Genomic DNA, 13,896 nt, shown 5'->3' with positions numbered 1-13,896 from the left:
AAAATTTCCCACATTTTTCAGTATTTGTATGATGTTCAAATGATAGTGCAGGTTGGCTGATATTAAGAGCTATGTTGGTCCTTCCCGTTTCTTCTTTCAATCCGTGTAAAGTGTCACTAAACCAGACACAGAGATTTAAATGAAACCCAGTGAAGGTTTATGAAAGGCCACAGGTTTTTTTAAAGAAAAAAATGATTTTTTTTTAGGTCCACTACTGCTCAATGAAGAATAAGTATGAAGAACACATCGTTTCAACTGCAAAAACCATAGTCCAAAAAAATTATTTGAATAAACTTATTTTGAATGAACGACTGACGCTACTTCCTGTAGCTTTCTCTGTCTAACTTAATGCCTCTGATAACAGTGCAGGACAGTCTGGTACGGAGCCCCTCTCTCCTCCTCCCTTTCTTCCCCCTCTCCTCCACATCAGCACCAGAGGTTTATGGAGGAGAGCCAGCGGAGAATGGTGCTGCTATGCAGACTTTACTGTACACATAGACACACTTTGATTTAATGCCCAATGGCATGACATGAAGAAGACGCCTAAATCCACTCTTTCTGAGTCACTTATGCAAACATTGATTTGGATATTCTGGTGTTGACATTTGTAAAATTTTGAATGATGAAAGGAAATGATTAATAATCTCCTTTGAATTTTGTATTAAACCTCAGTTTTTCATCTTCTTTTCTTCCAACAGATCAGCATTAGTAAAGGTGCCTTAAAGGGCTGAACATAAAGCCTGAATGTTTAATCAAGATGCTCTCTGGGCTTTTTTCCCTTTGATCTGCAGTTATTGATTTTTCTCATCATTAGACTGGTGCATTAGCGTCCGCCTCATTTCCTTGAGTGACTGCTATACTGCACAGTGACCTGTGCTAAGGAAGGGGAGGGCAGCACAAAGTGATGTGTGGGGATTCCCTGAATGAAACTGAGCTGCTGCTATGATGTCACACTATTGATCCTATATTTCATGTCAGAGCATAAATACAAGAGCAGTCAAATTCTGGTTTCATTGCTTTCCCCAAATTTTTTAGTCATAACTCCCCTTTTAGTAAAGCTTTGTCCCTCATCTCTTCTGAACAAACCTTTGCAGCAGGATCTTTTAAAGATATAGAAAAGGAAGAAGCAGTGGGTGCAGCCAAGATCATTTATTTTTACGAGCCCCTCCACTCCTCGTGAAAATGAAAGTGCTGCTCAGGACTCAAGCTGATTTTCCAGGACAGTGCAGGTGCAACAGAATAATAATCACGGCCACAGCTCCACCCTGTGGATGCCCAATGTCCTTATAGGACTTTGTGAGGAAACGTCCTGTATTTTGAGCCACTAGCAGCTATTAAAAAAACAGGTCTACTTCACTCCAGTCCCTTTTAAATATTAAGGATAAAGTGGCAATATGACATATGATGTTGGAAAACTACAGTGATGGTGGTGCTGCTTGTCAGTATCAAAAGTTTTAAGTGGAAATATATCCATATAGTTAATTTAATCTGTTTTCCTGTGATAAAGAGTACATTGCTGTTTTTCTCGAAAAATAGACCTATAGAACTTCTGATCTCGAAATAATAACTGATCTTCCTTTGAATGTAAATATTTTCTTCATATCTCCAGAAAACAACCATAATTCACTTGGTATCACAGGGATTTGGAGTAGTACAAAACGATGGAGATACATTCATGTGCTTAAGTTTTAGGCATGCTGGTCTCATCATGATAAACATGGTTTAGGATTCATCTTGAGGCCCAGTGTGCCACAATCTGGAGTGGGGGCTGGCTAGAGTTAAGCTTGGCACATGATAACACACACACACTCACACATACACACTGACCTTGGCTGCTATGTGTCACTTGGCAGCCAAGGTCAAGCTCAACAGCATTTCTTTAGTTTGGCCTTTTCATCCCTGGTGATACTTCCAGAGTCCACTGGCAGTTTTCAGGCCCTTGACATCCTCTGCACAACCACAAAGTACAAGTAGGTGGCAACCTACCATCCACTTGGACTTTACCATAGGCCATGCTTACTCACCATAGCCACCCCTTACTCCACCCTAAAAGTGGGACTCTTTTCCCATGTTTTCAACAGATTATTTACCCGTGCTCCTGGTAATATGCAAGGACATTCAGAGCATGACCAGGGTTGTGCAACTCCTTCCTGTCAGATGGTGCCCTTGGACAGACCTACGCACCACATGTACACCTTACTTCTGCCTAAATTTTTTGCCCAAACATGCCTAAAAGTTTTGCACAAAACTGTTTTTTCCACTCAGGGCTTCCATACATATAGCATTAGATTCAGGAATATAGGCATACAAATTAAACACAATATCCACATAACTTTAACAATTTTGCAATATTTATTGTGAGGAACAGATTATTTTTTCATAAATGACAAAAGAGTATTGCATAATTTCAAGTTATATTATTACCTCCTAGATTAATTAATTTCTGTAGCGTCAAAATGGTTGGCCTTAAAATGAGCTGTTTCCTGTTAAATACAGTCAATATTTGTTTCTTAAAGTAAAAATCCAAAAGGGCTGTCCTGACTGAATTCTTCTACGTATGATACGCAAAGATCAACAGTTTACATAAAACAGTTCATGCTTTTAATGCAGCCTGTGTTAAGATATTTCAATCTTGAATAAAGCAAAGCACTGACAAATGTTTTCCTACAAGTATGGCTTTAAATAAGTGACCTGAAAACATCACTAAAACTACTTATGTCTGAAAATGCCCTGCAAAGATGGTTACACATTATTTTTTTCCATCACAGTTTGTTGCCATGTGCATTTCATTAGTTTTTACATTTATATTTGCTTTTTGTTTCCATAGTTTCCGAGCATGCCATACTTGTTTCTCAACATTTTGTCTGTCGCAGAGCCTTTGCACTTGTTGGCCACCATAGAAACCACAGAGACTCAATTAAGCCTCAAAAGGGGAGAAAAAAGTACTTTGTGGAGGATATGGTTTTCATTCTAGCAAACCTACACTACTAACATACAGTCATCATGCTGGAGAAGTTTAGTATACTTAACCTTGAAACAAACACTTATACCCCTTCATACAAGCAAAATCATTACCTGCAAAACATGAATATTATTAACAAAGGGCCTGCTACATGAAATAAGAAAGTATTTTAGAGTCTATGAAAAAGTAACTTAATAACTGACTCTCTAACCTCTGCATTAGTCCCTCGTGTTTAAAACATGCCCTTGTACTTGTCCCTGTCCTCCTGGTTCTTCTCCTCCATGCGCATGTTGAGCACAGCCAGATCCCTTTTCACGACTTTCTTCATACCTGGGTCGAGCTCCAGCACCCTGCTGAAGTCCTGCCGGGCTTCGGCTTCATTCCACACCTCCATGTGGGCCTTACCTCGCAGGTAGAAGGCCTTCACTACACCTGGAGATTAAATACAGACTTTCACACAGTATTCTAAAGTATATACACATACAGACCGTGTATGCATGTTTTGGGTGAAACTTTTATAGGCACATGAAGCTTTCATTTACAGCTACCATTAATCATGCAGAGGGAAAATATACTTGTCTTGTTACAGGCTGGATTAACTGTGAGGCTATATCAACCATCTCTAAAGGGGTCATTCACTGAGTACAATCAGAATTTTGCTTGAAAAGACTCCAAATAAATCCTCATTGCTTTAATGCCACATTTATGCTAATGTTCAGGGCAAACCTGGGAGCTGATTGATGATGTCACTGGTGTGCTCAATGACTTCGTAGTACTCCTCCATGTGTAGCAGACACTGACAGTAGTTGAGGGTTAAGGTATTCGCCATCTTCTCCAGCTTCAGCCACGGGACATCCCATGCTTTCTCCTGAGGAGGAAAAAGCTGTTTTGATGTGGGCTTGATCTACTCATCTGAAGCACTGATTTAACATACAGTAAATACCTTGATCTGCACATTCTTTATGCAGATGATGGCCTCCTTGTATTTTTGCGTGGCCTCTTGATAGTGTCCTTGTTTATAGAGTTTGTTCCCCTGTCCATGCAGGATAGGCACCACTCTAAGCCTCTCTTCATCACTCAGAGCCCAAGACTCCCTGTTGTACTCACTGGGCTGCTGCACCTGTCAGTCACACACATAAGTGTGAGTAATATGAAAACAACCACCATTACAGAACTACAAAGAGATGCAGTATATTCCTGTATTCATTCCCTTGAACCTAGGTTTACACAAACTCATGTGGTCATCTCTGCTCTGACCCACCCTGAGCAGCTCCAGGATGAAGTAAAGAGGCTTCGGTTCCTTCATCAGCTCGTCCAGGTCGTCATAGCCGAGGCTGTGGTAGGCAAACATGTTGGCCATACCACATGTGTGGATGTGCCAGTCCACTGGGTCTTTGCCCTCAGCGATGCGCCTCATACTCTTTGATACAAGTGGGTAAACACCAGTGTGCTGGAGAGGAGAGACAGTTTTTAGGGATGAACTATATCATTGGAATATCAGTATCGGCAGATATGGCATTTCTTTGCCGATATTTACTACTGATAGCAGCATATATCCACTGCACATTTAGGCCAATTAACTTTGTCAAGTTTCAGGTCGGACCTATGCCAGCTGAAGTCTTTGTTTTCTTCAACGTCATTCCTTAAACTTTAAAGTATGCGCCAAGCAAGCCCACCTACAAAATTGGCTGGGGCCACTGACAAACCCAGTTAATGAGCCAACCCCAGCAGTGGTCTATTGATGGTATCAATGTGTGTGCTGGATCAGTAGCACTGGTGACACATGCCATTTTTTAACCACTTTTTCAGCCCATTTTTACCACATTTACTTGACACTTTTTATCCATTCTTGGCACCAATGCCTATTTTTGCCACTTTTAACCCATTTTATCACTTTATGCTTATTTTTTTTTACCCTTTTTTAACCAATTTTTGCCCCATTTGCTACTTTGAACCCATTTATAATACTCCTAACACATCTATGCCACTTTGTAACCTTTTTGCACCAATTTCTCTGCCTGTTTTTCCACTTTTAACCATTTTTTCCACTCTTAACACCTTTTCAAAAATTTTTAGTACCATTTTTGCCACTTTTAATTACTTTTTACTACTTGTTATATCCATGTTTACTATTTAAACCTTTTTGCCACTTGTAACCCCTTTTAGGTTCTGTTTTTACCACTTTTGTTGTCATTCTTCATCCAGCTTTTGTCAGTTTTTGCACCATTTTACCTTTTTTACAATTATTTAATATTTTCTCTTAAAGTTGTCTCAGCTTCTTCTTTATTTTCTGGCATCCTGACATTTGTGCACAAAAAGGTTTAGCTATGAAGTCTGACTTTCCTTTCCAAATGGTTTAGTTTAAGAATGGTAATTCTGTTTTATGACGGTGAGTTTACATTTCGAGGAAAGCTATATACTTTGGCAAAATACTCTCAAAATACTCTAGCTCTTTTGGCTAGGCCTTTCCACCCTAGGTGATACTCCCAGAGACTGCTGGCAGTTTTCATCCACAGCATGACCAAGGGCTGGTGGGAACCCTGCATCCCACCCAGATGGAGCCCAAGGTCGTGCTTACTTGCCACATTCACCCCATACTACATCTTAAAGGTGTGGAAATTGTCATTTTTTTAAACTAATTAATTCCACATGCTCATGGAAATATGCAAGGACATCCAGAGAACAACCAGGGTTGTGTCCATCCTCCTTACCACCTGATGGTGCCCTCAGGTAGGTCTACTAGCTACATCTATGCCTTACTTAAGCCTCAGTTTTTGGCCCAAACTTGCATACAAGTTCTGCAAGGTACTCCTCTCTAAAACATAACTACAAATAGAGGCTTGAAGGTTTAATGTCAGATTTCTGAAAGGTCCAAAATGTCAAAGGTCATGCATGTCAAGTAAATTCTCTAGCCTGTTGAAGGACTAAGGCACAGTGTAACAAAAATGGTATTTTCCCATTCTATTTCATTGGTGTCATCTGTACTCTTGATTACTTAGGTTTTTTTGTTTGTTTGTTTGTTTTTTATTGGGTAGACTTGGTTTTGATCACAAATTGAGTAAAAAAAAAACAGAAATAGAAAGTCCATCTGGTCAGTATAAAGTAAAATATAAAAATCTACACAATGTTAAACACCTTCTGCAATTAAGTGATGATGTTTCAACAGGGCAAGATTTTCTATTCACATCTTTGGGATTTTTGTTTACATAAACAATTATTTTTTGCGGTCATAATGCATTTATCTGTCAAACTTTCAAAAAAAAATATGTATAAAGTATTTTCTATTCTTGAAAACCATTACACTTGTTTTGTTAGTTGATGGCACTTTTTAATTTTAGTGAGGCACAACAATCTCAACATCTTTTCCATTACTTTAACAAAGTAAGCCTGCCCTCTGCTGGATTTTAATGATACTGCACTGCAAATGCATCTGGGTGTGTGTTGCAGCCGTGCCGTTCAGAGGGTTGAATAAATGCTGTAAGCCCCATCAAATCTAATCAGAGAAGAGGGGAGGCAGCGGTGCTGATTCAGCAGGAATCTGAGCTGATTAGAGAAAAGTGAGGCTGCTGCAGATTAACGACAGCATGCCTCAACCCATCTATCTCTGACCCACACACAAACACACACATACACAGTCTGAGGAACACAGACAAGACACAACACACTACAGATTACATAAGATACACAAATAACAGTGTATTTCTAGATATGTTGTATATTCATATATTTTAAAAACCCAATAAAATCATTCTAAACTGAAATGTCCTGAGGATGTGCATTCAGTGTTTATCATAAATAACACCTTTTAAATAATTCATTTTTGATAATTATATGTTTTCTAGTTCAAGCAGCTCACTTTATTAAAAATTTGTGAGTGACCACTCCTCTTTTTCATGTTGGCCTTCAGCTGAGAGACACCAATAGATTTGATTTTTATCTCAGTTTCCTGTGAGTTAATATCATTCTTTTTCTTGCAATCTCAAGAAATCAATACAAAGGAAAAACACTTGTTATCTTCAGATAATGACATAAGTAAGGAAAGAACATTACTCATCTTCACAGGAAGCAGAGATAAAAGTAAAATGCTTGGATGCATGTCCACTTAAGGCCTCTGTAGCTGCATCTCCTTTATGCATTTCCTGTTATTTCCCATCTACTTTTATGCGCCTATTTTAATACATGATAGAGAAATCTCAAGGAGCTGCTTGTTCTTTATGTGCAAGTGTTGTCTCTATAGCTTGAGCACATAAAAGTTCTATTCTTATGTCCTAGTCTTATGTTTGATACTTCAAACTGACATCAGCCCACAGTTTCCACACCTGCACTGTGATTTCACCCTGTATAGAGATTTTTACTGACAGATTATGTGCTAAACTCAACCAAACAAGAAACCAAGGTAACAAATCTAAACACATACCACCTGTAATCAATAAACACTCACAGTGGTGTCACACCAGAATTCAGCCACCTCCCTGACCCTCATGGAGGACAGCAGAGTCTCCCAGATGTCCAGTTTAAACATGTTTCCAATCACGATCTCCATGGGCGTACCTGTTGCTCTGCTGTCATCTATCACTGTGTGATCATCGTTACACATCAGGGTACGAAAGTGGAACGTCACCTGGAGAAAAAAGAACACATCTAAAACTCTTTGGTTCAAGACTTTACAGAATGTGAGCCTTTAAAGTGAGACTGGCTCCAAAGTTTATAAAATGCATCTTAATTTTGAAAACCTAAAGGGTAGATATATTGGAGCTAAAATACAGACGGTCATTGAGTATGTTTCATTTATTTGCATGAGAAAAAAAAGTTTGTCTCTTGTCAAAACTTGTGTGGATGAAACAGGGGAGTAAACACATGTGAACAACAGTCTCAATAAAAATGTTACATCATGGGCTTCACACTGTGCAGTTATTCAACAGAGCAGACACACAGACAGGATGAAGGACAGACATGCCAAGGTTGTGTGTTGTGTAACATCCAAGAAAGTGAAACCATTTGACAGAGAGGGGGAAATCTGTCTTTCAAGAGGATCTCCCATGTTTTGAAGTAGAAGTGATGTTAAAAACTCATCACATTTCTGTACGGGCAGCCGCTGCAGATAGTTACTGCTAAACTCTTTAAGAGTTACTGTATAAGTTAGTTTTGTCTTAAATCAAAAATGGTTTATAATCAACACACACAGGACTTAAATATTTCCTGATTACACTGCACACTGTCACAATATTTCATGTTGTAAACTGTTTGCTCCCAAACATCCTTTAAATTGTTGTACATATACATCCCTTCCATTATATTCTTTGCATTGGTACATGTATTTTGCATCAGGCCTGATTCTGATTCTGAACTTTAAAAAAGTGGGCCTCTCAGTCTGAAAATAATCAAACACATTGTATACTTATGAGCAGGGCTGCAATTAAGAGTGGAGATGCGCTGATTTTGACAAGTTATTATTTTGAGACAAAATTTCTTATGAACTTCACCTGAATATTTGAATTTTAGCCAAACTTTATCTTGAGTTGACCAAATGTGAACTCAACAACTAATCTACATTTTGGAATCGGATGGTTGGTAAACCAGTATCTATGCCTACACCAGGAATGCAGATCCAGTGCATTACCAATGTAAGAACACATGCAAGAACAGACAGCAGTTCAGATTTAGTCCTATTATTGCTTTTTTGTTAAAGCCAGACAGAAGCTATACACCCTTTGTCAGAGTGGGTGCCAGTGTCTACTGCATCTCATGTACAGTGGGTCTACCTGCTAAAAGATATGCTGACTCATGGTCAAAAGAGTGGTGGTCAGTATTGTAACTCCAAACTTGCTGCTGAAGCTGACTTAATTTGTTTATTTTTAGGCAAACTCTTTAAAACAAAGCCCTTACTTATTATGTTTTTTAAATACTTTTCATTATGAAACAGCCACATCAGGACATGTGTCGTTTTTAGCAGCAGCAGCTTAATACAACGTCACAGGAAAGGAACAAAACTTTAGACCACACATTCAGGCCCAAGATCCAACATAACTGAGGACTATGCGGGTGCATCTCAAGTCTCTTTAATGATGTATCCTTTGTCCTCAGTCAAACCACTGAGGACACACAAAAGTAATTATGCAAAGCCAATAGACTGGCCAGATTTCATATATATAACCAGGCAGATTCATCTGTTTTGCTCTGAGAATGGCCTGTCCAATCAGTGTTATTTAAGGAGAATGAGGTTGTACGCTAGCAACTTAGAAATTGGAACAGGGAATTAGCTCAGTGTAGCTACAGAGGCAGATTTTAATCCCACTGGACCACTTTTCTTATCACTTTTCTTACTTTAATCAGAGCTGGAAAAAAATGTTCAAAGAAGAGCAAACAACTGCAGTGACAGCTTTTCTTGGTGAGAAATATTTTTTGCTTTTCTCCTGACTTTCTTGGGCATGAGTTTTATTCACCAACTGACTCCACTGATAGTAAACTATGACGGCTGCCTTTGGAGGTCACCTTATGTAGTTTACCTGGCTGTACATTTCTACGACATCATTTTTTGTGGCTCTGATTGGCCCGCAGTGACTGTGATATGTTTATCAAATCACCCACTGAGGTTTTTTTATTCTCAAATTTTTGCACTTCTGCAGTGGCTCCATTTTTCAACCTTGGAGGTTGCTGCTTGTGTCTTCATGTGTGTGTGTTTAGTTTTATAATACTGTTCTGCTATATAATACTGTTACTTTAAAAATACAAAAAAAATCGAGGTTACATTGGTCATCTCTATTTGAGAGTAAAATCTAACATCTGACAGGATGTGTGCAACAATAGTGCTGCCACAAAAGACTCCAGATAATTACTGATTTGAGATTAGAACAATGGCAGACATATATTTGCTTATATAGGGTATGTAACAGAGTAAATCTGAGAAATATGTTTTATATAGGAGAGAGCATGAGTAGGCCTATAGTGATATGACTGAATCAGGTTTCAGAAAGGGTCCTTGAAGAGGGCCCTTATAATATGAGCCCTCTCCAAGTTAGACTCATTTGTCAGACCTGCTGGAGAAGCGTATTGATTAAGCTCTAAATACATTGTTCACATTAAAAGGGCACTGAGAGATTTATGTCCTCTATCAGCCTCTACTGGGAACCCACGGGAATAGCAGCAATGTGGAAGCCATCATGCAGAACTGAATGAGCTTTAAATTGGCACAAGCCAAAATTAAATCCATAAATCTGCAGTAATAAAGCCATGCATACTGAGCACAAACCTAAATATCTTTGTCATGCTTTTTAACAGGCTTTCAATAACAGCCTTGTTATTAGCTTGGTACTTTTAGCTGAATTATGTCTGAAATGATACAAAAAAACATCTACAGTCATGGACGAAAGAATTGTCACCCCTGGAATTTTTTCCAGAAAATACACTCAATTCTCCCAGAAATTGTTGCAATAACAATTTTTTTGGGGGGGGTATCCACATGTTTCTATCATTTATGTGCACTGGAACAACACACACACACAAACACAAAATAAAAAAAAATAACAGAAGGAAAAAAAAGCCAAAAATGATATAATTTTACAAAAACTCAAAAATGGGCTGGACAAAATTATTGGCCCCCTTTTAAAGCTGTGGGTAAATCATTTTATTTCAAGCATGTGATGCTCATTTAAACTCACCTGTGGCAAGTAACAGGTGCTGGTAATATAGAAATCACACTTAAAGCTAGTTAGAATGTATAAAAGTTGACTCAACTTTTGTGTTGTGTGCCTGTGTGTGTCACACCAAGCATGGAGAAGAGAAAGAAGAGCCAAGAATTGTCTGAGGACTTACAAAGCAAAATTGTGGAAAAATATGAACAATCTCAAGGTTACAAGACCATCTCCAGAGATCTTGAAATTCCATTGTCCACTGTGCGTAATATAATCAAGAAGTTTATAACCCATGGAACTGTGGCTAATCTTCCTGGATGTGGACAGAAGAGAAAAACTGACAAAAGAATGCAACGCAGGATAGTTAGAATGGAGGATAAACATCCTCAGTCAACTTCCACACAAATTCAGGCTGTCCTGCAGACTCAGGGTGCAAAAGTGTCAGCTCGAGCCAATCAGACCAACAAGACAAAATGAAGTAGTAGACATGTGCAGTTTTAGAGATAATCTAAGCCACACAGGTTATCGCTGCTGGAGAGTTTGAACAGTAGAGGTCGTCAGTGGCTAAAATTCATGTTGAGGCCTAACATATGCATGCAAAAACATCTCTACTAAAAGAAGCTATCAGTGTGGCTCTTTTTTCTTGTTTTGATAAGGAAATGTGGTTGAGGTCTTATTAAACTGCTGTTTTTCTACAACTACAGCCAAGCTAATCCCTACAGCAGTAGCAGCGATTGTATAGTACAACTTAACCCTGACCATAATGGTAGCAAACTCATGCTGAAGCAGGTCGGCAGAGGAGCAAAAACATCTTTTTTGCCATGGAAAGTTTTAAGTGCTGTTCTTTGAACTTTATTTCACAAAGAAATGTGGTCCAGTTCTGCTAAAATTGCAGCTACACCATAGCTACATCCGAGCTAACTGTGGCCGTAACTGCCTCGCAGTCCTCAAATAATGCTGACTGGTTTTGGCACAAACGTTGTAGATTGGAGCTTTGCAAGATGGATTTGCCTGACATGGAGTCTCACAGACCTATCTGCTTTGCAAGGTTACAGATTTCTTTATTTACATTAAACATCACACACTTTGTTAGTTTGAATATTGCACTTTACTAGTTTAGTTAACCCTTTTGACTCAGGGTACAACCAAACAATGACACAACTTAAGTTGTAACTTAACTATTTTTTAACTTGCACATAGCTGCTGCAACAGGCCATTTTCAAAATTAGTTTTTAAGTGCCCGAAAATCTGTTGCTATGTAAATGAACAGCCACGAAATGAACAACAGGTTAACATTTTTGGTAAAAATCACTGTCATGGTCTAAATATATCAGGGGGAATATAAAATGTAAAATAGACAAGCAGGTTGACTAAGGTTTCACCACTTTTCCCCATATTATTGTTCTTCTTGGTTGTGTTTGCTGCTCTGAATTGAATAGTTGGCTAAATTGTTCAACGCTGCCCCCAAGACAGTCCAGCTGCAGACTGCTCATTTCTGATGGCCACTCTCATTGACTGTCCATCTGCGATGTCGTTTATCTCAAAATGGAAATACGAGCTGAAACTTTTGAAATAAAATCTGCTTAAACTTCCGTGTAGAGTTAAGGTATGGGTTAAGATAGCAGAAGTTCAAAGTTAAGAAAAACCTGACCTGCAAAACCCAGTTACAAAACTTATAAAAATTGGTAAACAGTCTTGCTTACTCTTCCTCCATGAAAACAATCTAATGTAGCATGTGTAGCTTACATAGCTCCATTAGCTTCATAAGCTACATAGATAGTAGCTTATGAAGTAGCTAACATAGCTAAAGCTAAGCTCACAAAGCAGCTATATATGTTATCAACTTAGTTAATGTTGCTACCCGATCCGTCCCGGAAACCCAATTTGTGCAAACGCGTCTACATCCACTCGGCAGCCTATAGATGCATTTTACGGCAGTTACTGATCGGGCCAATTATACCCAACTGCAGCCGCAGGTACCGTACAAACCACACCCCCTACAAAACACGCCCACTTGTGCTATTTGCTTAGTTTAAGGTAAACTTATATTAGTTAAGATAGACCTTATATATATCTGCCAGACTTTGTTTATCAACGAATTTGAATTTAAAACTGAAAATACTGACAAATTACAGCCCTCCTGAAATATATGGTGTGTCAGAAAAACAATCTGTGAGAACGGCCTTCAGAAATGTATAAGCTCTGCAGCCAGACCCCTCTCTGATTATTGCAGACATTAAGATGTTGCAGATATATGCATGAAATAAAAAAAGCATGGACATCAAACTATTATCATGTGTTGTGTGTGAATATAGAGCATAAATAAGCCTTCACACTCATGCACATTAATATTCCTGTCAAAAGCCATATGCAAGTGGGCCTTTTGCACAGACATTTGAAGGCCATTTCTCAGTGGGAAATGCATGTGTGAATTCATGTAATTTGTTATAAGAAGCAGATCTACATATTTTTGTTTTCATAATATTGTCTTCTGAACGCTGAACTTTTGTTTCAGCAAAAGCCTCTTGTCCTACACCTACCCCACAGTGGTGATTTCAGACATTTTAAATAACAGTTCAGAGAGAGTTAGTCTTGTCTCTGATGGTCTTGTTTACTTCTGTTACTCATATAAAGGCATTATTATTACTTTCAGCCTGATCTATAAGCAATTAAAAACTGGCAGGAGCTTTAAACATACAAAACAAAGCTGCTATTGATCAGAAATCGGTTTTAATTAGAGCTTTTTCTACTCTGTTAATGAGCTATGAGGACAGATAGCACAGACTTATTGAAATTATTCTATAATAGTTGAATTTAGAACCAATTTAAGAAAGAAAAGACAGATTTCATGTTACTGTTTTGCATTTATCAAAGGGTCTACTTTACCTTTGCCCCAGTGCTGAATTTTGGGATGTCTCCGGATCCTCCATGCAGGATGGTTTTCTTTATTCCCTCAGAGCCCAGCAGCAGTGTATCCTGCATGTCTGCCATTTTCTTCTTTTAATTGTATTGATCACCGTTTATGCCTATGCATATAAATGTATTATGTCTGTGTACGATGTGAGGGATACAATATGTGTAAAAGGGTATGGATTGCTGGGAGGTGTTGCTTTGAATGGATTAGTTTAGGCAGAGATAATGAGATTAGAAACTTCTCCTTATGTTTAATCATCTCTTTGTCGCTTTGTGCATCTGTCATCACCACGAGTGCTTTGTCTAAAACCTGTCAGACCTTAGAAAGTTTTAGAAAGTAAAAGAAAAACAGAGTAGGGGTGACAGAAAGTGGATTCAGTTTTTGAAAGG

The 13,896-nt window shown here is 38.5% G+C and overlaps 1 protein-coding gene across 1 annotated transcript; it reads right to left on the bottom strand.

Annotated features, from left to right (window-relative positions):
* Positions 1–3,194: 3,194 nt before the first annotated feature.
* On the bottom strand, positions 3,195–13,584 carry aipl1 (aryl hydrocarbon receptor interacting protein-like 1). Its single transcript, XM_041812749.1, has 6 exons — positions 13,480–13,584; positions 7,404–7,583; positions 4,224–4,412; positions 3,906–4,082; positions 3,689–3,830; positions 3,195–3,394 (listed from the first exon to the last, which is right to left on the bottom strand). The coding sequence occupies exons 1-6, from the start codon at positions 13,582–13,584 to the stop codon at positions 3,195–3,197; spliced, it is 993 nt and encodes a 330-aa protein (XP_041668683.1).
* Positions 13,585–13,896: the final 312 nt, after the last annotated feature.

Source organism: Cheilinus undulatus, linkage group 2 (genome assembly GCF_018320785.1).
Source record: "Cheilinus undulatus linkage group 2, ASM1832078v1, whole genome shotgun sequence".
In the NCBI taxonomy this organism is placed as follows: Eukaryota; Metazoa; Chordata; class Actinopteri; order Labriformes; family Labridae; genus Cheilinus; species Cheilinus undulatus.
This window is presented reverse-complemented; position numbering and strand designations above follow the sequence as displayed.

Bases quoted from the DNA above. Each gene is read 5' to 3' on its own strand.
- aipl1 (XM_041812749.1), bottom strand. From the start codon at position 13,584: ATGGCAGACATGCAGGATACACTGCTGCTGGGCTCTGAGGGAATAAAG. The intron at 7,584-13,479 runs GTAAAGTAGACC...TTTTTTCTCCAG, and splicing joins AATTCAGCACTGGGGCAAAG to GTGACGTTCCACTTTCGTAC. The intron at 3,395-3,688 runs GTTTGCCCTGAA...TTTAATCTCCAG, and splicing joins CATCATCAATCAGCTCCCAG to GTGTAGTGAAGGCCTTCTAC.